Consider the following 26,022-nt stretch of genomic DNA (forward strand, 5'->3'; position numbering starts at 1 on the left):
AGATGAATTTTGTTACGGTCTGGCCCAGGCCACTCGTGGGTTGACCCGATCTACTGATGACCCGACCCGAGCGGTCGGGCATATGCAGTTCACTACGCGACCCGGACACGCGTCCCTGACAGCTCTCTACTACAGCTGTGAGGAAGCTTCGAGGAAGGTGAGCCTGTCCTTGTAGGGCCCACCCCTGACACGGTATAAATGGGGAAAGACCTGCCCTTCCCCCCAGGTACGTCACTTTGTCCACTTATCATATTCCCCACCTGCACACTAGCTGACTAGAGCGTCGGAGTGTCTTTGCAGGTGGCACCTCCTCCTTCCTTCCACAACGAGAGCTCGGCTACTCGGCAGATCCAAACCCGGCACGATCGCGAGTGAAGCGTTATCCCCCCTCAAATAACCACCTGATTTGTCCGGCAACCGACAACCGAACATTGGCGCCGTCTGTGGGGAACCGCCTAGATGGACGTTGTGCCAGGCCCCGGAGACCAAGGCCGAGGAGCCGGAGCAGAAGGGGCGGCCTCCGTCGCCTCACTAAGAGGACGGCGAAGGTCCCCCTGACAACACACTGAACCACACACAAGGACGCGACCCTTCGGGGGAACGGGCGGCGACAGCGCCATAATAATGCAGGAGCTACGTCACAGGGTCCAGAACCTGGAGCGGCAACTAGCCGACCAGGAGCGCGACGGACGAACTACCGATCCCAGCTACACCCCATCCCCTGAGAGCTAAGAGAGAGACTCCCACCGAAGCCATCTGCGACGCGCCTCCGCATCCCGAACGGAAGCGGAGAGCACCCGTGAAGAGTCTCCCATCCCGAGAAGACGAAATGACACGATCATCTACTCCCGAGGCAAAGAAACGCGCCGCACAGCACGAGATCGAGAAGACGGGGAAGGGAGGTCCGAGAGGAAACGGCAACCTGTGATAATGGGCGCCACCCCATTCCACCGATCCATCCTCGAAGTCCGGTTGCCGAAGCACTTTGACAAACCAACGGACATGAGGTACGATGGAACTCAAGACCCTCTAGAACACCTCACGGCCTTCGAAGCAAGGATGAATCTAGAAGGAGTGGGGGATGAGGTGAGGTGCCGAGCCTTCCCGGTAACCCTGGCAGGACCCGCGATCAGATGGTTTAACGGCCTCCCGCAAGGGTCCATCTACGGGTTTTCGGACATCAGTCGGGCATTCCTGGCCCAGTTTACAACACGAATAGCAAAGGCAAAGCACCCGATCAACCTCCTGGGGGTAACCCAGAGACAGGGAGAGCCGACCAGGAAATACCTGGATCGGTTCAATGACGAATGCTTGGAAATCGACGGCCTAACCGACTTGGTGGCCAGCCTTTGCCTGAAAAATGGCCTCCTCAACGAGAACTTTCGAAAACACCTTACTACGAAACCAGTTTGGACGATGCACGAGATCCAAACAGTAGCCAAGGAGTATATAAACGATGAGGAAGTCAGCCAAGTCGTGGCTGCCAATAAACGGCAGTCCGGCTACAGCCAACCTCGGCAACAAGGTAACGGAGAAAGACTAAGGGAACAAGCCAGGGAAGGAGCTCCAAGAAAGGCAGCCAGGACATTCCCCCGGGTCGGGAAATTCACCAACTACAATCCGCTCACTTTTCCCATCACGGAAGTTTATCAACAAATAGCTGAGAAAGGAATCCTGCCGAAGCCCCGACCACTCAAGGACCGTACGGGAGGAAACAAGAACTTCTATTGTGACTACCACAAAGGCTATGGTCACCAAACACAGGACTGCTTTGACCTGAAGGATGCACTAGAACAAGCAATAAGGGAAGGTAAGCTACCAGAATTCTCCCATCTTATCAGGGAGCCAAGGAGGCGTTATCGCGACCAAGACGAAGAAGGCAAAATCCGTTCGGCAAAGCGGCGACAAGAGCCAGAAGACAAAGATCACGGACTCACTGTGATCAACGTGGTGACGGCCAAAAACGCCGCGCCGAGGTCACGATCCGCGCACAAAAAAGATGCTAAGGTCTTGGCGGTCTCCTCCTCGTTGGCGCGAAACTCTAAGAAGCCTCCCTCCATTTCTTTCGGCCCGGAAGACCAATGGTTCAACGACGCCCCAGAAAACCCACCCATGGTCATTACGGCCAGAGTGGGAACCGGTCTAGTCAAACGAATCCTTGTCGACACGGGGGCTGACTCGAACATCATGTTCCGCAACGTATTTGACGCACTGGGGCTAACGGACGCCGACCTGACGACTCACCAGCACGGGGTCATTGGGTTGGGCGACCACTTCATCAAACCTGATGGGGTAATATCCCTGCCGATCTCAGTGGGACAGACTCAAGGCCGAAGATCGGCGATGGCCGAGTTCGTGATCCTCCGAGATTCCACCGCCTACAATATCATTTTGGGAAGAAAGACGATTAACGATGTTGAAGCAATAATCAACACGAAGCTGCTAGTCATGAAGTTCGTTACCGATGATGGCTCTATTGGGTCCATAAGAGGAGACCTTGAGACGGCAGTCGCTTGCGACAATGCCAGCCTCTCCTTAAGGAAGAAATCCAAAGAGGCGTTCGGCGTGTTCCTAGCTGACCTGGACGCCAGAGTAGACGACAAACCTAGACCGGAACCTGAAGGGGACTTGGAAAAATTCAGGATCGGTGACACGGAGGAAAAATTCACGTTCATCAACAAGAATCTCCCGCATGAGTTGAAGGAGCCCTTGGTCGAAATGATAAGGGCCAATAGGGATTTGTTTGCCTGGACACCGGCCGACATGTCGGGCATAGACCTTAAAATTATGTCACACCACCTGGCCGTCAAGTCGGAAGCACGCCCGGTAGCCCAACGGAGGAGAAAGATGTCGCGCGAGAGGGCGGAGGAGGTGGCCAGGCAGACGGCCAGCCTTTTAGAGGCAGGTTTCATACGAGAAATAGACTACTCGACATGGCTCTCGAATGTAGTTCTAGTAAAAAAGCACAACGGCAAATGGAGAATGTGCGTAGACTACTCTGACCTTAACAAGGCATGCCCCAAGGACTGTTTCCCCTCCCTAACATAGACGCGCTCATCGATGCTGCGGCGGGCTACCATTATCTGAGCTTCATGGACGCCTACTCCGGCTACAACCAGATACCGATGCACCGTCCAGACGAAGACAAGACGGCGTTCATAACACCGGGAGGAACCTTCTGCTATAAGGTGATGCCATTCTGCCTAAAAAACACAGGGGCAACATATCAAAGGCTGTTGAACAGGATATTCCACGACCTCATAGGCAAGACAGTGGAAGTCTATGTGGACGACATCCTCGCGAAAACGACGCGACCCGACGACCTTCTGAATGACCTGGCAAGTGTGTTCGCGTCTCTCCGACAGCACGGCATGAGGCTGAACCCCCTCAAATGCGCCTTCGCCATGGAATCTGGAAAGTTCCTAGGATTCATGATAACTCAGAGAGGGGTAGAAGCCAACCCAGAGAAATGCCAAGCGATACTCCAGATGAAAAGCCCAGGTTGTATCAAGGACGTCCAAAGGTTGGCAGGGCGGCTGACCTCGTTATCCCGGTTTCTCAGAGCGTCGGCAACAAAGGCCTTACCGTTCTTTAACCTCATGAGGAAAGGGATAGCATTCGAATGGACACCCGCATGCGAGGAAGCCTTTATGCAATTCAAGGAAATCCTGGCGGCACCCCCTGTGCTCGGGAAGCCAAAGGACGAGGAGCCGTTATATCTATACCTCGCCATAACAGGAGAAGCCCTGGCCGCAGTCCTAGTGCGAGAAGAAGGGAGGGCTCAACAACCAATCTACTTTGTTAGCAGAGCCCTGCAAGGGGCAGAATTAAGGTACAGCAAACTGGAAAAGCTAGCTTTAGCACTCTTGACCTCCTCACGGAGGTTAAAGCAATACTTCCAAGGTCACCAGGTTGTCGTAAGAACGGACCAGGGAATCCGACAAGTACTCCAAAAACCCGATTTGGCGGGAAGGATGATGACTTGGTCTATTGAACTTTCCCAATACGACATACGATACGAACCCCGGCAAGCCATCAAGGCGCAAGCGATGGCAGATTTTTTAGTAGAAGTAACGGGAGAACCAACCGAAGAAACGAGCACAGGGTGGAAGCTCCATGTGGACGGAGCCTCCAACCAAACGTCCGGGGGCGCCGGGATCATCCTGGAAAGCTCGGTTGGAGTCGTATACGAGCAGTCGATCAGGTTCAAATTCCCCGTTTCAAACAACCAAGCAGAATACGAAGCCCTCATAGGGGGCTTAACCCTAGCAGCGGAAGTCGGAGCAACAAGGTTGGAAATATGCAGCGATTCACAAGTCGTCACCTCCCAGGTAAACGGAAACTATCAAGCCAGAGACTCATTATTACAAAAGTACTTGGAAAAAGTCAAGAACTTAAGCCAAAAGTTTGAGGAATTCACGGTCCACCACGTTCCCAGGGAGAGGAACACACGGGCAGATCTCCTATCAAAATTGGCCAGCACAAAACCGGGAGAAGGCAACCGGTCCCTCATCCAGGGCATGATGAGGGAGCCGGCGGTCACCCTGCACCTGTCAAGGCTGGGCTCTTCATGGCTAGACCCCATCACAAGCTTCCTAGAAAATGGCAAACTCCCTGAAGATGAAAAGGCCGCCGCGAAACTGAGGAGGGAAGCAGCCAAATATGCGGTCATTCAAGGACAGCTATTCAAGAAAGGGCTCAACCAGCCCCTACTGAAGTGTTTACACCCCGACCAAACGGACTACGTCCTCAGGGAAGTCCATGAAGGTTGCTGCGGACACCACATAGGAGGCAAAGCCCTAGCAAGAAAGTTAATCCGAGCTGGATACTATTGGCCGTCAATGATGGCAGACTCTAAAGAATTCGTCAGAAGATGTGTCAAGTGTCAAGAGAACACCAATTTCCATAGGGCACCGGCCTCCGAGTTAAGCCTGTTAACGTCCTCCCGACCATTCTCGCAGTGGGGAGTCGATCTCTTGGGGCCCTTCCCAGTCGGTCCTGGGCAAGTCAAGTATCTCATAGTCGCCATCGATTACTACACCAAATGGATAGAAGCCGAGCCGCTGGCCAGCATATCTGCATCCAATTGCAGGAAATTCATGTGGAGGCAGGTGATAACGCGATTCGAAATTCCAGAAGTCGTTATCTCGGACAATGGCACGCAGTTTACCGACAAGAAGTTCACGGAATTCCTCACCGGCTTGGGTATAAGACAGAAGTTCTCCTCGGTAGAGCACCCCCAGACAAACGGACAGGCGGAATCCGCGAACAAGATTATCCTGTTAGGGCTGAAGAAGCGATTGGATAATAAAAAAGGTGCTTGGGCCGACGAACTAGCCTCGGTCCTCTGGTCTTACCGAACAACCGAACAGTCTTCCACTAAGGAAACTCCTTTCCGACTGACATACGGGTTAGATGCGGTAATACCCATGGAGATCGGGGAACCGAGCCCTCGTCTACTTTTAAAAGGAGTGGAGGAAGCCGTGGAGAAGGACCTAATAGATGAAGCAAGAGAAATGGCCCATTTGACGGAAACAGCGCTGAAACAAAGAATGGCCCTGCGCTACAACACCAAAGTGCTTAAAAGGGAGTTTGAGCCAAACGATCTCGTCCTAAGGTGTAACGACATCGGCTTACCGACCCCTGGAGTAGGCAAGCTAGCGGCAAACTGGGAAGGTCCCTATAGAATCAAAAAAGTGATGGGCAAAGGTGCTTTCAAGTTAGAAAGGCTCAATGGTAAGGAAGTCTCGAGAACATGGAATGCGGACAACCTGAGAAGATTCTACTCCTAGCGCATGAGGCGACATACTGACCAATCGAGCTAAGTATTAATTCGTGGATTTTTACTTTTCGTTATGTCCTATGGGCCTTTTATGTGATTGCCGAATAAGATATACTTGTGCAAATTTTCTCTCCTTTGTTTTGTTCGCCTTTTCTGGACAACCCACTATGCAAGCGAATTCATCACAAATCGACAACGATGTGCGGCCCTGGGACTGATCACCCCGGGAGCCCATCAATAACGACAATAGCAAAACGGCTACACCAAAAAGCCACGGCCCGGCCCAACCGGGATATCATCAACACGGCAAAACGAACAACAGCCACAAGTCAATAACGGCTAATATAAACGATAACACGACCAGGCAAATGAGAAAGTATTAACTACAATAAAACGCGCAAGCAACTCAAAGAGTCAATTGTTCACCAAAGTCAAAACAAAACGGCTAAACCAAAGTTTTATAACAGAAAAAGAGAATTCACTTCTTGGGTACATCAAGTGCACCTTTCCCCTGCTTGACGACGTCTTTATACTTTGTTTTTAACGCTGCCAATTCAGCCTCCACAGCTTGTTTCTCCTTCTCCATCTCGGCCACCCGTTTTTGTGCCGCGCCGACCTGACTCTCTAAAGCCATTTCGCGCTCGACAAGACGTGAAACCGTGGCGTCCGACTCTTCTAACTTCTTCTCGGCGGTAGTAACCTTCTTCTCGGCAGCAGTAGCTTTCTTCTCGGCAGCAGTAGATTGGGTCAGCTGCTCCCGGAGAGTCTCAACTTCACTTTTAAGCTCATTATTAGCCTTCCCAGCAGATTTCAACCTCCTACGAAGGGATTCCATCCCGGACAGTTCGAACTCGGCTTTCCGAGCTATCACTGCGCCGCGCAAGAGGGTACGATACATCCACCTCGCTTGCCCGGCAAGGGATGACTCATGAAAATGCTCTTCAGTACCAGGAATCAGCTGGGAATCTATAAAGTTCCCGGCATCAAAATTCCTCTCCATAACAGTGAGAACCCCCTCAGGATTGGACGACGTTTTTCTTTTCCTTTTGAGGCTAGGGACCTCTTCCACCTCGTCATCGGCATCAGGGTTAGACGTCGAACCCCCAGTGCCAATCACCTCGCGGAAGGGGGAAACGTGAACCGCCTTGTCACCTTCGATCAAGGCACCTTGAGCTGAGGTGCTGATGAATTGATTTTTGATGGTTTAGAATTTCACAAATGAATTCTCGTTGCAAGTATAGTTCCTAAACCAAACAATGATCTTTTCATACAAAAAGTTGTTTGTCACTAAAACAAACCCCTAAATTTATAAACCGAAGTATTGAAACCTCGGGTCGTTCTCCCTAGGAATTACAATAGAGTGTCTTGTTATTGGTTGTGAGTTATTTTGGGGTTTTGATATGAAGCATGAAAGATAAATGGCAAGAAAGTAAACTAAGGCCTAAAAAGGTCTTGGCAAGGGTTGGTGGTCAAGGATCTCTATTCTAATCACTAACCACAATATGAGAATTGGCAAGGATTAATCTCATTAAATCATCCTCTAACTAGTAGTAAAGGAAAGTCAATTGAGCTATATCAATCCTAGTCCATAAGTCCTAACTCTCCACTAATTCAATTAGTGAGAACTAGAGTAAATGGCTCCCAATCATCAATTACTTGGACATTAGTAACTCAAGAGTTCCTAAGTTACCTTTCCAAGCCAAGAGTATAAAATTCTACTCTAAAATCCAACCAAGCATTTCATCAAACACTTGGAGGGTACAAAAGAAAAGCATAGTAAATTGGTAACAAGAGTAGAATCTAACAACAATTATTGAAAAGAATTAATAACAACAATCAAAAGAAACACATCTATTATGAATTACCTTGAATTGAATTGGAAGAAAGTAGAAGAAACAAAAGTAGATCTACAACAAAAACACAAGAACAACATAAAGGAAATTACAACAAAAGAATAGAAGAAGATGAATGTAGCAACAAAAAGTTGAGAGATAGAAGTAGAAGAAGGTGAATTGAAATCTAGATCTAAGAACTAAGCCTAATCCTAATCCTAATCCTAGAGAGAAGTGAGAGCTTCTCTCTCTAGAAACTACTTCTAGAACTAAACTATGACTAATGGTAACTAACTTCTAATGTCTTCCCCTTAAACCTTCATCCTTTTATTCCTTTCTCCTAGCAATTGGCGCCAAAAATGGGTTCAGAAACCCTCTCAAATCGCCAGGCACGTGTTGCATTAATGAAGTCATGTGCGGTCATCGACGCGTGCGCGCACGGTACGCGTGCGCGTCCCTGGCCGATTCTGTAATGTGCGCGCGAGCGCCTTGTACGCGTGCGCGTGTTTGGCTGACTTTGCTTCTTTGACTTTTTATGCTTCTCTCCACTTGTATGCTTCCTTCGTTGCTTCCTTTGATCCATGCCTAGCCTATTTCAATCCTGGGATTACTAGCAAACACATCAAGGCATCTTATGGAATTAAGGAGAAATTAGAATTCATCAATATAAGGCTTAAAAAGCATGTTTTTACATTTAAGCACAAATATGGGAGAGATAACAAAACCATGCTAATTCATAGGCTAAATGTGCCAAAAGGTTATCAAAACACTCTAAATTCAATACAAGATAAACCCTAAAAATGGGGTTTATCAACCTCCCCACACTTAGACCTTAGCATGTCCTCATGCTAGAATAAGAAGGAACTAAGGGGTATGACATTTATTGAAGACATCTAAACTATATGAGTCCTATCTAAATGCAACTAGTAAATGCAAATGCTTAGTTCAAACAAATCAATTCCCAAGAGAACATGTGAAAGCACAATAGTTAGGGCAATGGGAGTTAAGTCCAAACCACAATTGTATTGAATCATCAAAAAGAGTTCAAACTTGCAAGAATATAGATAATATGGGTGAATACACGTGATTGAACATTTGAACCCTCATCGGATGTGTATCCGCTCTATTCACTCAAGTGTTTAAGGGTTAATTCACTTAATTCTCTTCTATTCAAGCTTTTCCAAAATTTGATTTTCTTCTAACAATCAACACTCATTCAATGCATGCATACATTCATCACGAGGTCTTTCATTTAGGTTGTAATGGGGTTAGGGTCAAGGTAGGATCAATTATGGTTAAGTGGACTAGGATTTGAATCTTTGATTAGCATAGACTTCCCCTCCTAACTATATAATAGCCTATACAAGTTCAAACTATTCTAACTACCCATTCTTTACTTTTTCTTACATACTCATGCATTCTATTCCTTAATTCATAACACTTATGCATTGATTCCTTTTTATTGACGTTCACCTTGGGGCATTTTGTCCCCTTTTTATTATTTTTCTTCTTTTCTTTCTTTCTCTCTTTTTTTTTCCTTCTTTTCTATTCTTTTGTTTTTTTTCTCATTTTTTTTCTTTCTTTTTTTCTTTTCAACTATACATAAGAGCATCAATACATAAGGTCTTATACATTCGATCAATACACGAATATGTTCCCAATTCTAAAATATGAAAGTGTACTATCCCTTTTTTATCCCATCCAATGTTCCCAAGCCTCACCAACTTTGAATAATAAACACTCTCACTAGCCTAGGCTAATCAAAGATCCAAACAAGGACTTTCATTGGTTTTCCGCCTTGGGCTTGTAATGTGCTAAAATGAGAATAAGTTGGTTAATCATAGGCTCAAAATTGGCTAACAATGGGGAGTAAAAGGTAAGCTATTTGGGTAAGTAGGCTAATGAAATAATGGCCTCAATCATACAAATGCACAAATACAAGAAATAAATGGACATCTAGAATCAAGCAAATCAAGGATCACAATCATAGAAAGAGAACAATATCACACAAGAATGGAAAATAAGTGGTTATGAAATGTAACCACATCAATAGGCTCAAGTCTCACAAGCTTGTGTTCTTAATTCAATACATGCTTCACAAAGTATGAGTTCAAGCAAGTTCCACTAAAAATTTTCTTTCAATCAATTGGGTTGATGCCCTATAATTAAATTTCTTGCAAAATCTCAATATTTGACTAAGCATTGTTGTAATTGAAAAATTCAAAAAAATTTCTTAGTTCACCCTTTCCCTTTTTCACTTAAAACCAATTTCTTATGCCAAAAAGGGTGACTAAGTGGTTGCAATTCAAAGTATGATTTCTAATCACAACCACAAACTAAAAAAAAAGAAAGATATGCAAAAATGTATGAAGAAAAAAAAATCCAACTAAAAGTATGGAATCTATCATCTAAAACATCTAAAACTATCCATAAGCATCAAAATATCTAAAATCCAAAATAAGCAGTAAAAATATCCAAAGTAAACTCAAAATGCATCAAAATATATACAAAGATATGCAAAATAAGGTAACCAAGAAAGTGGCCAAAATGTTCACCGGTTCCCTCCCCACACTTAAGATCAAGCATCGTCCTCGATGCTAAACTGGAGGATCAGTGGAAGGGACAATGGTAGGTACTGAATCAGTCTGAGGCGGTGGGATCGGCTCTGGCGGTGGCTGTGGCTCTGTGGTGTCTGGAGCAGCTGGAGGAGCATCTTGCTGAGTCGGTGCCTCCGCATCCCCTCCTGATGATCCTGCTCATCGGAGGCCGGAGAATCGGAAAGCGGAGGTAACTCAGCACCCAGGGAAATAAGTGCCTGGTCCATCCGATCTAATCGACGTCTGACATGGAGTCTCTCACGCTCTAGGAATCGAAATAGACGTTGGACCAGTAGGTAGGTGGGCTCAGGGACTGAAGGTGGAGCTGTAGATGAAGATGGGGCTGCGACTGTAGAAGAGGATGGGGCTGCTGTAGGGGCTGATGGTGAAGGTGTCCCCACGACTGCTCTAGCCCTAGAACGGCGTCTAGCAGGGGGCCTCTCGTGCACCTAACCACCCCAGGGAATAGTAACCTCCCTGTCATCTGCATCAGGGGGTGGTAGTGTAACATCATCGTCCAGCCAGGGAACCTCAGCTAGGGACGCCATACTCGTGACCAAAGTAGAAAATGGAAGTAGGCCACGAATATGCGCCCGCCACATGCACTGTCAGATAAGTCGCGGAAAAGAGACATCCTTCCCCTCCATAACACACCCGATCAGCAGAAGCATCTCCATAGGAATCTCAGAGAAGTGAGTGGTAGGCAAGACATAGTGGGCAAAGATCATCTGCCAAGTCCTGGCCTCTCTAGTCAAGTGAGAAAATAGCATCCCCTTAGGTTTGGTATTGTTTGCATCCATAACCCATGAAGCATCCGGTAAACCAATGACGCTCCTAAGTGCCTCATAATCAAAAGTCATGCTGTGTATGGCCAACTCGGCCTGCTGATGGGCACACAAGTCATCAGGAATATGCCGGCACTATAATGCCTCCCCAATGGCAGTCTCAGTAATCATAATCTCTCTACCCCTCACCTGAACCGAATCCAAAGTGGGACGGAAGAAGTTGCAGTAGAATTCCTTGACCCAAGAGATGTTAATATCCCCCAAATCTCTATCAACAAAATCGAGACCCAACTCAAGTATCCGGCTAGTAATGGACCGTCGGACATCATTGGGTAGGAGCAATTTCTTCTCGATATTCAGCTTAGTCGTTCGATACTTGGAAAATCGAAGCTCACAGTAGAGATTGGGGAACTTAGTCGGATCGGTAGAAGGTAACTGCTGATTTTCTTTTTCTTCGTCGTTAAGTGGATTCTTAGCATAATTTTTGTAGATGGAAGGAATAGAGGGTGTAGAGTATTTTCTTTTCTTGGAGGCAGTGGCTATAGCTTTCCCTTTATCCGACATCCCGAAAAATGTGATAGAATATAAGCAATAAAACACTTAGCATGTAACAAAGAAGGCATGTTCAGGATACAATTGGCTAATAACAATCATGATGTTGCAATAAATATGCAAAAGTGAACAAGTAAACCAAGAATGCAATCTTACATTAAAGTCAACAACTCAAACTGATTAAGCATAAAATCATCACACTTTAGAAAGAATGGTTAAAGAGGGTTAAAGGTGAGTAAATGTCAAATGGTTAAAGAAATTAGTAAGTTAGAAAAGTGGATTAGTTGGCATGATGATATTTTTGCTCAAAGACAAGAGAAGTTGCGGTTCATATTCACAATGATTGATGCAAATCCGGGAAGTTTAAAAAGGAAGCGAAAATTGGCCCAAAATTGAAAGAAAGAACAAAATGAAACTAATTTTCTAGAAAATCGGGCAGCATTCCGGCTTAAAATTGGACGTTTTCGGATAGCAAACTAGCACAAATAGCATGATTACAACATCAATCAAGTACAGCAGCAGTGGTTTAGCATGCAGGTAACACAATTTGCACAAAATATCAACCCAAAAAAACAGCATACACACCCAAGGAAACAAACAGCAAATATGCACGTATGGAGCACTTATCAGGCCTAGAATCCTCTATCCAGTCCTAGCTACCTAACAGCAGATATTTCTATCTAACCTAACATGCAACATTTGAATTTAAACTAACTAACAGACATTATAGTAACTACAGAAATGAACAATTAAAAGAAAAAAACAGAAAAAACAAACAGAAATGGAGCAGGAACCTGGGAGCTGGGAGGAATGGGAAGGTGAACTAGGATAGGGGCAGGGGCAGCAGACTCAGGGAATTTGCGCCGCCGTGGGTGGTGGCGGTGAGGGTGGCCGGCTGTGGTTGCAACGGGAGAATGAGAAACTGAGGGAGGAAGGTCGGCGATGGTGAAAGAGGGGAGTGAGGGGAGAATGTGAAGGACGGAAAGAGAAGGAGGGGGCCGCCGAGTGCTTAGTCGCCGGCGGGATGATGGAGGTGCGGCGGGGAAGGTGGCTGCGGCGGTTGGGCGTTTGACTGAAGGGAGGAGGAGAGAGTGAGTGGAGGAGAGAGGGAGGACGAGGACGAGTGGGGTGACGGTGAGAGAAGCGGCGGCCGTGTGGTGGTGGTTACCGGTGAAGCAGAGGTGGTGGTGGTTATGGGGGAAGAAGAAGAAGAAAATGAAAATGGGGAGGGAAGGAGTGCGCTGCGGCGCAACGCTCTTCGCGTCTTAGGGTTACCCCTCTTTTTGAATTGACGCGGGCGCGCACCATGCGCGTCCGCGTACATTGATGAGAATTTGGGACCCACGCGTGAGCGTACAGTGCGCTCAGGCGTGGATTGGCCGACTATGCAACGGCGCGTGCGCGTGCAGCGCGCGCCCGCGTACAATGATAATCATTGGTAAGGCGCGCTGGCGCAGTACGTGCGCTCGCGTCTGTTCCACCTTGGGCATATAGGCGCGCACGCGGCGAGTGCGCGTCCGCATACATCGAGTTAGGCTAGGGGCCTAAAGTTGGCCCAGATCCGGCTCGACTCTCTGGGGTTTGGCTCAACAATTTGCAGCAGCAATTCGGCGCGGGCGCGGTAGGTGCGCGTCCGCGTGAACGTTCATGTTCCCATGATTGGCGCGCATGCACGTAGTGCGCGTCAGCGTAGGTCAGGTTGGGCTCATGGCGTAGTGTTCGCCCAAGAGAGGCCCAACTCTCGGGTACGTAGGTAATGATGCATCCACACAGGGACGCGTGCGCGTACAGTGTGCGCGCGCGTCTACCCTCCATTTTTTTATTTTTTATTTTTTATTTTTTTTTATCAGAAAAATTATGTTGGGTGCTCCCCATTCTGTTCACAACTCTTTATTCAATCAACCATCATACAATTCACAAAAATGCAATTTGATATTATTCATCTACTATGAAACACAACATACATGTGACTAGGCTAACAATTAAGTTGTACAAACAAATTTATGTGAAAGATCTATCTACAATGGTAACTCAAATCACTTATTAAGCAAATTTATAAGAGAGTGGAAAGAGTTTACCACGGTGGGGTGCCTCCCACCTAGCACTTTTAGTTTAAGTCCTTAAGTTGGACATTTTGAGGTGCTTATTGTCATGGTGGTTTATGTTTGTACTCATCCTTGAATCTCCAAGGATCCATGCTCCTCAAGTGGTTGACAGAATTTCCAACCATTTTTATTAAGCTTGGGCAGCGTTCCACCCAAGATATGAGTTCCCATAGTTGGTCTTCACATAGCAAACCGGGATCCCATATCTTATCTTCGCACCCGTCTTCAATTTGATCTTCATACTCTTTCTTTCCGGGTGGTTGACATATAGAATTCTCTTTAGCATACCAAGCCTTCCTTCGATACCCTTGTACAGTGGCATTCTTCCAATCATCGTCCCTATACCTTGAAGAGCCTAATTCCTAACTTGCAACCACTACACAACTCATTCTTGCTTTTAGTTCCACAAAGAGCTCTAAGTTGACCATCATTTTCAATTAAACCATATTCAAGTGAGAAAGTAAAGCTTAGGGATAAGAGATTTACCCACGTGAATGTTGTGATGGATGGTGACTTGGGAAAGGAGACTTCCCCACACTTAGATGATGCAAGGTCTACTTCCTTGTACTCTTCTTTGTGTATTTCCACCTCTTCACAAGCTTCTTCAATTTCAACCTTTTCCCCTTTTTCTCTTGGCTTGGTGTTGTCTTCAAGAGCTTTGGTTTCTTGCCCGATGAGAGGTGATTCAAAATTGGATAGGAATTCATTGATGGACAAATCCATCTCTTGACCAACCTCTTCGTATTCTTCAATTTCGATATACACCATGTCATTTTCGTTTTCCTTGGAGGGTTGTGCACACTCTTTTATAGTTTCAACTTCATGTCCAATGGGAGAGGATTCCATTGTAGAGAGAAATTCATCCATGATTGAATCCATTTCTTGATAAGCTTCTTCTAAGTCTTCAACTATGACATGCCTTGGAGGTTGCACATCCTCCTCGATATCAATATCAAGCTTATTGGAAGGGTTCTCCATGATGCTACATTCCCATGGACTTTCAACACCTCCTAAATCTTCAACCACTTCTTCCTTTTCTTCAATGATCATAGGCTCTTCCAATTGTTCCAACACAAGATTCAACTCCTCCTTCTCCACCGAATTTTCCAATTTTTCCTTCATGCTTTGCTCTTCTTTTGACCTTTCACATGTGGTCATAGAAGTACCTTGAGTATTCAAACATTGGTGGGCTAAAGTATGCACCACCTTGGTCAAATTGGTCACAAACTCAAGTGTATCCCGCTTCATGGCTTCTTGTCCTTGAAGTAACAAAGTGAGAGGATCGTCTATTGGGGTTTGGGGTGAGTAAGAAGGTTCATTATTTTGGAGAGAGAGTTCATAATAGGAAGATGGTTCCTCTTGATAAAATTGTGGAGATGGTGTGTATTGAGGTGGTTTTTGGGAGTAATCTTGACAGGGTTGTGGTGGTTCTAAAGGTTCTTGCTCATAATGGTCATAAGAATATGGCATGGATGATTGGTCATATGGTGGATATAGATCATAGGAAGGTGCTTGATGTGGAAAGGCTTGTGAGTATGGTTGAGGTTCATGTTGAGGATATGGTTCATAGGCGTATGGTGGTGGTTCTTGAAAGTCACAAGGTGATCCACCATAGCCATTGGGTTGATATGCATCATAGAATGGCTCTTCTTCATAGTGCATTGGTGGAGGTTGTTGCCATGAAGATTGATCATATGCATATGGCTCCTCCCACCTTTGATTGTTCCATCCTTGATACACATCCTCATTGAAGCTCTCATTACCTACAACATAATTAGAACCAAACTCATAGCCAAAGTGAGAATTCACGGTGGAAAGAGGAAATAAAAACAAAAACTACTAAGAAATAATGAAACAAAGTCCTAACTAGCAAGCAATCCAAAAAAATCAAGCTATTCACAATATTCACATATATACAATAACCAATAACATAACACCATTGCAATTCCCCGGCAACGGCGCCATTTTTTGATGAATTGATTTTTGATGGTTTAGAATTTCACAAACTCGGCTTTCCGAGCTATCATTGCGCCGCGCAAGAGGGTACGATACATCCACCTCGCTTGCCCGGCAAGGGATGACTCATGAAAATGCTCTTCAGTACCAGGAATCAGTTGGGAATCTATAAAGTTCCCGGCATCAAAATTCCTCTCCATGACAGTGAGAACCCCCTCAGGACTGGACGACGTTTTTCTTTTCCTTTTGAGGCTAGGGACCTCTTCCACCTCGTCATCGGCATCAGGGTTAGATGTTGAACCCCCAGTGCCGATCACCTCGCGGAAGGGGGAAACGTGAACCGCCTTGTCACCTTCGATTGAGGCACCTTGAGCTGAGGTGCTGATGAATTGATTTTTGATGGTTTAGAATTTCACAAATGAATTCTCGTTGCAAGTATAGTTCCTAAACCAAACAATAATCTTTTCATACAAAAAGTTGTTTGTCACTAAAACAAACCCCTAAATTTATAAACCGAAGTATTGAAACCTCGGGTCGTTCTCCCTAGGAATTACAATAGAGTGTCTTGTTATTGGTTGTGAGTTATTTTGGGGTTTTGATATGAAGCATGAAAGATAAATGGCAAGAAAGTAAACTAAGGCCTAAAAAGGTCTTGGCAAGGGTTGGTGGTCAAGGATCTCTATCCTAATCACTAACCACAATATGAGAATTGGCAAGGATTAATCTCATTAAATCATCCTCTAACTAGTAGTAAAGGAAAGTCAATTGAGCTATATCAATCCTAGTCCATAAGTCCTAATTCTCCATTAATTCAATTAGTGAGAACTAGAGTAAATGGCTCCCAATCATCAATTACTTGGACATTAGTAACTCAAGAGTTCCTAAGTTACCTTTCCAAGCCAAGAGTATAAAATTCTACTCTAAAATCCAACCAAGCATTTCATCAAACACTTGGAGGGTACAAAAGAAAAGCATAGTAAATTGGTAACAAGAGTAGAATCTAACAACAATTATTGAAAAGAATTAATAACAACAATCAAAAGAAACACATCTATTATGAATTACCTTGAATTGAATTGGAAGAAAGTAGAAGAAACAAAAGTAGATCTACAACAAAAACACAAGAACAACATAAAGGAAATTACAACAAAAGAATAGAAGAAGATGAATGTAGCAACAAAAAGTTGAGAGATAGAAGTAGAAGAAGGTGAATTGAAATCTAGATCTAAGAACTAAGCCTAATCCTAATCCTAATCCTAGAGAGAAGTGAGAGCTTCTCTCTCTAGAAACTACTTCTAGAACTAAACTATGACTAATGGTAACTAACTTCTAATGTCTTCCCCTTAAACCTTCATCCTTTTATTCCTTTCTCCTAGCAATTGGCGCCAAAAATGGGTTCAGAAACCCTCTCAAATCGCCAGGCACGTGTTGCATTAATGAAGTCATGTGCGGTCATCGACGCGTGCGCGCACGGTACGCGTGCGCGTCCCTGGCCGATTCTGTAATGTGCGCGCGAGTGCCTTGTACGCGTGCGCGTGTTTGGCTGACTTTGCTTCTTTGACTTTTTATGCTTCTCTCCACTTGTATGCTTCCTTCCTTGCTTCCTTTGATCCATGCCTAGCCTATTTCAATCCTGGGATTACTAGCAAACACATCAAGGCATCTTATGGAATTAAGGAGAAATTAGAATTCATCAATATAAGGCTTAAAAAGCATGTTTTTACATTTAAGCACAAATATGGGAGAGATAACAAAACCATGCTAATTCATAGGCTAAATGTGCCAAAAGGTTATCAAAACACTCTAAATTCAATACAAGATAAACCCTAAAAATGGGGTTTATCAGGTGCCGGTCTCGTCGACCACAGCCCCTTGCTCGGAAGCGGCCTTGTCCTCCAGGGGAGCAGCAGATTTCTCAGCTGCAGATTTCTCAGCTGCAGATTTCTCATTACCTCCCTCGTCGTCACTTGCAACCAGGAAGGTTCGGAACAAGTTAGGGAGACCCGTTATCTCGGCAGACATTCCCACTGTAAAAAGGAAAAGCAGTCGGTTAGTCACAATGAGTTATTAAGAAAAGCAAGAAGCTAAGAGACAAAGCAAGCAAAAATTCCTCACAAATATAGTTTCGACCGGCCTCCCGGTCACCCATGAGGAGGTGAGGATTCACATGATTCCTCCCAAAGACTGCCAACAACACATCGGCAATCCTCCTATCCACCACAGACATGCCCTTATAGGACACTTTAACAAAGGCGTTGGACCCTGCCCCGAAGCTTCAATAGGTCGGGATAAGGCATGCCCCCTCTAATGACAGCCAAAAGGGATGACGACCTTTGACCGGACGGACCTTGAAATATTTATCTTTAAATCCATGGTAGGAGTCCTCAAACAGACCAAAAATCCTCTGACCTTGAGCAGACCGGAAGGACATGAACCCCTTCTTATGTTTCCCTTCCTTCGAAGGGTTTGTAAGATTGAAAATGAAAAGAAAAACATCTACAGACACCGGCAGCTCGAGATATTCACAAACCATCTCGAAACAACGGATTGAAGCCCAGCTGTTCGGATGCAACTACGACGGCGCCACGGAAATCCGACCTAGAAGCGCCATTTGGAAGGCGGAAAACGGAATACGGACCCCCACTTGTGTAAACATGGATTTGTAGAACCAAATCTAGTCGGCAACTCGGGGGCGTGGAAATTGAGCTCGTACAAGAGCTCATGAGGAGCCGGGACGAAGACGTCGTAATTAGCCTCCTCGTCTGTCCCTCCGAATAGATACTCATTCTGATGGAACTCGGTGAGCTCCTCCTCGCCCATTTGGTTGGGAGAGTCCTTTACATCGGAAACAACCCAGGCGTAGGGGTCATACGCCGCGGGAGAAGGGGAAGCTCGGAAGGCGGTGCGAGCCATACCTACATGGGGGGACCATCCAGTCAGTCTAAGAGGTCGGGTGCTCGGAACGAATACAGAAGTTACCCCCACACTACTCCCTAAGGTTAAACACGATTAAAAACATAAAGGGTCCAAACAAAACCTACCCTGGAATGGCACCCCTCCCCTAACACGCCTAACCAGCATCGAAAGGCCACATAACAACAAAAACCAAGCAAATACAAGCAACAAGCATGCAAGAACGAAGCAGAAAAGAGAAGAATTCAAGAAATACCTGAATTGGTTGTAAAAGGTCCCTGACAGCTCTCCACTACAGCTGTGAGGAAGCTTCGAGGAAGGTGGGCCTGTCCTTGTAGGGCCCACCCCTGACACGGTATAAATGGGGAAGGACCTGCCCTTCCCCCAAGGTACGTCACTTTGTCCACCTATCATATTCCCCACCTGCACACTAGCTGACTAGAGCGTCGGAGTGTCTTTGCAGGTGGCAGCCTCTCCTTCCTTCCACAACGAGATCTCGGCTACTCGGCAGATCCAAACCCGGCACGATCGCGAGTGAAGCGTTATCCCCCCTCAAATAACCACCTGACCTGTCTGACAACCGACAACCGAACAAATTTTATTTGACAAAAGTAAGTATTAAATTTTTATTGACTCCGTTTAAAAATTATCCAAAATTTTCAAACTACTCTAATCAGTTTGGCTCCGAAATTGCTTCCTCTTTTTCATCACCTTCGTCGTCACCATCGTGGTTTTTTCTATTTTCATCATCGTTCTTGTTGTTTCCTTTGTGTTTTTATGTCGCTACTCTTCCTTTGCTTCTTGTTGTCGTTACTGCTTCCTTTGTGTCCTGTCATATAGGTAGAAATATTAGTTTATTCTTTAAATAAATAAATGGTCCCATAAGAGAATTAAAGAAATGATATTATTTTTTTGTTTGGTTTCTTACAAAATCTTCTAGCTTATTTTTGTGTCTAAAATTCTTTTTCAATTTTATCCTTTCTAATATTACCCACTAGATGTTAGTTATTTTATGTTAAAAAATTTTTACTATCTCGTCTTCTTTCTTCTCACATACATTCACGTTCTCTCTATCTCATTAATTCATATTTACGAAACTTCTATCATTATCTTTGACTTCTTTTATTATCTATCATCTCAAATCTCAAATTACTGTTACTGCATAATATCAAAAATTTTCGTATTGGATGTAAATTATAGTTACAGATTTTTTTATTTGAATATATTTCCAAAAAATAAAAGTAAAATAGTTCGGGACAATTTTTAAAAAAATAAATTTACAAAGAATAATTTTTCTCTTCAAATTATTATCCTACTTTTTTAATATACTCTAAGTATCTACACAATATATAATGTTGTCTAAAAATAAATTTTTTAAATATTCAGATACCATAATAATAATGGAGTTGGTCCAAGTAACAGACCGAATAGTCTAAATATAGCTAAGAATCCTGTGTATTTATTTAATTAATAATATTTTTTTTAGATTTTGATTCAATAAATCTTTTATAATTGTCCTAAATAATATTGTTATAAATATTATTATAATATCTTAATGTACTTTAAATTAAATATCTATAACAATATATATCTATAACAATATATATAAAGGGAATAGAAGAGTTTGGTGGCCAATTTCTACTTTTCCATCTTAATCCTATTAATAAACAGTGTTTAATATAATTGTCATCTTAAAATTTGGTAAAAAATATAATTATTAGTTAATTTTCTTTTATTCTTTGTACCGTTACCTTTTATACTCGTATTGTCTTCTTCTTTATTCTATGGAATACATGTACACTCTCTCCCTATTTTTATCTCACTTGATTAAAAAAAATAATGATAAATATGTGTAAAAAAAATGGTAAAAAATAATGAAAATAAAAATTAAATTTTTTTAAAAATAATAGAACAAAAGATGATTTAAGATATTAAATATAAAATTAAAAAAGAAATTAGCAATTAAAATTATGCAAGAAAAAGAGTTCTTTAAATTTAAATTTTTATATTTGCTTCAAATTAAATAAGATTAAATAAATAAATAAATTTATAAATATTTATAAATTTTTATCTTAATTGTTACATACAATAATAGCATAATAATTTTAGTATCATACTTAAATTAATTTAAACTTTATTATTCTATACATTAAAAAAAATTAAATAACTTATAAAATTTTTATTTTTATTTTTATTTATTAATAATTTATTATTTATTGAAATTTTTATTTTTTATCTCAAATTTATACGTTTTAAAAAATATAAAAATTAATTTCCTAAAAATATTTAAAAAAATAAAAATATAAAAATTACAATTTTGTTTTGAAATTGAATGAAACTTTAAGAAAATCTTACAAATTTTATTAGTTAGAGACATAGAAGTTGACCTATTAAATCTAGAGAAAGATTAAGAATTATTATAAATAAGTGTTAAGAGTAGAGGAGATATTCAACAATAATATAATATTTTTATATTCAATTGTATATGTTAATAGTAGCTAAAATAGTAGTGTTCATATAATATTGCTCTTTTAAAAAGATATAAAATATTTGATATTATTTTTTTATAATTGTTGACAAATTTTATAATTTGATTAACAAAAAATTTAAATACTTGATATCTTAAATTTTGTCTGAAAGCAATAAAATATGACTTAACAAGTAAGTCTGAACAATAATAAAGATCTATATAATAAGTATATATTAGATATCTAAATCAAAAAAGAAAAAAAATTCTTTTAGAAAATCTTTAATAACTCAAAAGTTAACACAATGGTTGTTATAGATCGAAGTGATAGATAAAAATGAGAATTGGAATAATGGTATAGTGATAATTAATTGCGATTGAGATGAATAAAAAAAGAAAAAAAAAGAATAAAACAAAGCAACATAATAATAATGATAAGAGAAATGATAGTGTATAATATGATGAGATAATATAATCAAAATAAAAATTAATAATTTTAAAAAATAATAAAATTAAAGATAATTAAAGAGATTCAAGATAAGATTGAAGAAATATATTTTTTTACCTATTAGAATTATGGAGGAAGATAAAAAAATGTTTTGAATATAAATTTTTAAATTTACTTATAATTAAATAGGATTAAAAAAATAAATAAATTTAATAATATTTATAAATAACTAATTTTTAAATAATATCAATAAATTTTTATATTGATTTTATTACACATAATAGCAAATTAATATTTTTTAATCTTATTTTTTAATTTAAATTTATTTATTTTAACATTTTCTATGTTAAATAATTTAAGATATTTTTTATAATTTATTTTTAATTATTATTAAATTTATAATTTTAAAATAAAAATATAAAATTAATTTCTTAAGTTCAATAGAAAAGCGGCTCAACAGACACGATAGTGCTTGGTGAGCCGCTAATATATACAAAGCGAGATCTAAATCCAAGTTTAAATAAATTAATGAACTAACGCCAGACTAACTCAAAATAGTTAAAGAGATGATATTATTATTGTTAAGTTAGTGCCAGAGGAACAAATATTTTTGTAACCAAATTCAACTAAGTTTATTCAATCACTTATTATTCTAACAAAAATATCCACGCAAAAGTACAACGTAAATTATACGTTTTTTCTTCTCTTGATTTCTTTTTTATTTTCTCCTTCTTCTACCACTATTTTTTTTCTTTCTTCTTTCTTCTTTTTTCTTTCTTCTTTTTGATTTTGTTTTTTGAAAAGGAAAAAACAAAAGAAAATAAGACAAAAACAAATAAGAAAAGGTGGAAAAGAGAAAGAGAAAAAAAAAACAATAGAAGAGGAATGTAGTCGATGACGAATCTAAAAAATTTTATTAGTAGGGACGATATATATAGTATAATAATTTTTATAATTATACTATAATATTATAAAATATGATTACTCTTTAAATTATTTAACCAACAAATTAAAATAACAAAATAATAATTCAAAATAATAACATAATTTAGAATTCTATTCTTCTAGGTTTCATATTTTAAAAATATTGAATAATATTTTCATTGTTAATATAATCAAATGTCTCTCTTTCTATATATGTCATTAAACAATCATTTAAAAACTCATCCCCCATTAGGTTACGAAGTCAACTCTTTAAGATGTTAATAGTAGAAAAAGTTCTTTCAACTGATGCAGTTGCAACGGACAAAACTAAGGCTAACTTCAAAAGAAGAAACATTAATGGATAAACAATAATTTTTCAAGTCTCAACCAATTTTTGAGAAAGAGCACTAATTCCTTTTAAGTCTGAAAATTGATCATCAGAACTTACATCTAATATGGAGTTCTCAAGTTGATCGTCAAGTGCCAAAAGTTGAGTGGAAGAAAATTCTAATGGATAGAATTGAGCTAACGGGATCAACTTCTCCATATCAAATGCAAAAAATGAATATCTTGGATTCAGACAAGCTATGCAAAGAAACAATTCAATATTCACCTCTGTAAAATGATTATTAAGTTCTTGAAGTTGTCTATCAACTACTTCATAGAATATCTCAACTTGAAAAAGATGCAAATTTGATATCTTTTAAGCTTTGCGTCTTGATCTTCCTTGTGTCACAAAACAGTGAGACTTCTTCAAGTAAAAGAGATCAATCATCATCTCTTATATTTTGCAATTATTGCTTAGACACTTTGACTAATGCAATAGCATTTACAATGTCTTGATAATTCTTTTTAGCTTGCTCAAATTGTTTTTCAATAGCAGCTGTGATGTGTTGTTTTGGTCTCATAAGTGCTTCACATTTCCTCCAAGCTTGATTATGAGCGCTATCATGAATCCCAATATGAGTTTGTAGTCTCTCTTTTTTTTTCCAGTTTAAAAATCCATTAGTTACAAAAGCATCGCTACCTTCAATTCGGACTTCATAAGATAACAACAAAGACAAAAAAATATCTTTTAATATACTATACTCTAACCAGTTGCCGTAGTAATCAAACCAATTAGGATTAAATCTTCGAAAAGAAGAATCACAAGCAGTTTGCGGGAAATCATGAGTCTTTTGTTACAAGGAACTTTTTACAAATATGCACATCTAACTTTATCTCTGTCATTCGGATGATAATTTAAAATCTTTGGTCGTTGTCCTGGATCTGTTATAAGAATCTCTATTTTGGATTCTAAAAACCTCCTTTTGTTATTTTGGGATCCAATCTCCAATGATGATGTTCTTTTGAAATATTTCTCCATTACTGAAAGAATAAATTTATAAACCTAAGTTAATTAATTAATAAAAATAATTTACAATTCCATATAAATTTAAAAGTATAATATAAAATTATAAATACAAAACATAAACCAAAGAATAAGAAAAGTACACAATAATATAACATCAAATTAAGAATGTATATAGTAAAAAAAATCCAGAAATATAGATGTTGCACAATACAACTGCAGTGACAATAAGTCAGTAAGCCACCAAGGCGCAAACCACTGAATCTCAAAAATAACTATCCCTCAACAGTATTCCTCATCTTATAACATCTTCCAACAACGAGAGTCACTGTAAAAATAATTCACAATTCCAATAAAGAGATTCATTGTAAAATCCAATTAATTTTCAGCAATAAAATGCAATATCCCAATTCAATTATACATCAATAGACACAAAAATAAATCATCCAATAATCTAATTATTCAAACAACATCAAATATTCAAATTCACATTTTCACATCAATATCTCAATTCACATCAATTATTCAAATTTCAAACAGCATCACATTCTTATTTCTAAATTGATAAAATCAATTCTTACTGGAGAGTGAATAGGTGATACCGCGAGAGAGTCACAGACACAGAGGCAGAGAACAACAGAGACAACAGAGTGGCGAGATAAACAGACAGATAGCCTGGCGAGAGTGCAAGACTGCAAGAGATGATGACGGAGCAACGAGTCAGCGACAAGCCAGCGATGAACCAGGAAACTAGCAACGAGCCAGTAGGAGACAGTGAATGTAGAAACAAAGAGCAAGCAAGCAGGACAGGTCATAAGATGCCGAGACACCGACCCAGCAGTGTCGACGACTCCGCGAGAGTGATGCGGACTACGGACAGATGAGAAGGTGGATAGCAAGCTGCGCATAAGTTACGTGAGGGGGAGAAGGAGAGCAGAGACAAAATTGAGAAAGAGGAGAAAGAGATGGGTGTAATGGGATTAGGGATTTCAATTTTGGGCGTGGGGTCAAATTATTTTTGGGATTTTAATTTTGGGGTGGGGTCAAATTCTTTTTGGGAGTGGGGCACCTATTTTTTTTACTGAGTGCTTCTTAGTAATTTGTCAAATTCTACTAGGGACAGTCCGACGGATGTATTCATAGTTGAGTGGGGGCAAGTACACCCAATAGAATTTGACAAATTACTAAAAAGCACTGAGTAAAAAAATAATAAGTGCCCCCACTCCCAAAAACAATTTGACCCTACCTCCAAAATTGAAATCCCTAAGCCCGTAACACCCTTCTCCTTCTACCCTTTCTCAATTTTGTCTCTACTTTCCTTCTCCCCATCGCGTAACTGATGCGTAGCTTGCTGCCCACCTTCTCATCTGTTCGCAGTTCGCGTCACTATCGCGGAGTCGTCAACGCTGCTGGCTTGTCGCTGGCTCGGTGTCTCCTGACCTGCTCTGCTCGCTCGCTCTTTGTTTCTACGTTCATGTCTCCTACTGGCTCGTTGCTGCTTGCCTGGTTCATTGCTAACTTGTTGCTGGCTTGTTGCTTTGTCATCGTCTCTCGCGGTCTTGCATTCTCGCCACTCCGTTGTCTCTGTCGCTCACTGCCTCTGCGTCTATGACTCTCTCATGGTCTCGCCTCTCCACTCTCCAGTAAGAATCGATTTTATCAATTTAGAAATAAAAAGTTGATGTTGTTTGAAATTTGAATAATTGATGTGAATTAAACATTGATGTGAAACTGTGAATTTGAATATTTGACACTGTTTGAATAATTGGATTATTGGATGATTTATGTTTGTGTATATTGATGTATAATTAAATTAAGATATTGCATTTTGTTGCTAAAAATTAATTGAATTTTACAATGAATCTCCTTATTGGACTTGTGAATTATTTTTACAATGAATCTCGTTATTGGAAGATGCTATAAGATGAAGAATAATGTTGTAGGGTAGTAATTCTTAATATTCGGTGGTTTGCGCCTTGGTGGCTTATTGACTTATTGTCACTGCAGTTGTATTGTGCAACATCTATATTTTTGGATACTCTTTTACTATATACATTCTTAATTTGATGCTATATTATTGTGTATTTTTCTTATTCTTTGGTTTATATTTTGTATTTATAATTTTATATTGTACTTATAAATTTGTATGGAATAATAAATTCTTTTCATTAATTAATTAACTTAGGTCTATAAATTTATTCTTTTAGTAATGAAAAAATATTTCAAAAGAACATCGTCGTTGGAGATTAGATTCCAAAATAATTCATCAACCACTTCTAATAAAAGGAGATTTTTAGAATTCAAAGAAGA

General features: G+C 40.8%; 1 protein-coding gene across 1 annotated transcript; it reads left to right on the forward strand.

Annotated features, from left to right (window-relative positions):
- The first annotated feature begins 930 nt into the window (after positions 1 to 930).
- On the forward strand, positions 931 to 3,048 carry LOC112803313 (uncharacterized). The gene has a single exon (XM_025846814.1). The coding sequence runs from the start codon at positions 931 to 933 to the stop codon at positions 3,046 to 3,048; it is 2,118 nt and encodes a 705-aa protein (XP_025702599.1).
- Positions 3,049 to 26,022: the final 22,974 nt, after the last annotated feature.

This window comes from Arachis hypogaea, chromosome 5 (genome assembly GCF_003086295.3).
Source record: "Arachis hypogaea cultivar Tifrunner chromosome 5, arahy.Tifrunner.gnm2.J5K5, whole genome shotgun sequence".
NCBI lineage: Eukaryota > Viridiplantae > Streptophyta > Magnoliopsida > Fabales > Fabaceae > Arachis > Arachis hypogaea.

Bases quoted from the DNA above. Each gene is read 5' to 3' on its own strand.
- LOC112803313 (XM_025846814.1), top strand. From the start codon at position 931: ATGGGCGCCACCCCATTCCACCGATCCATCCTCGAAGTCCGGTTGCCG.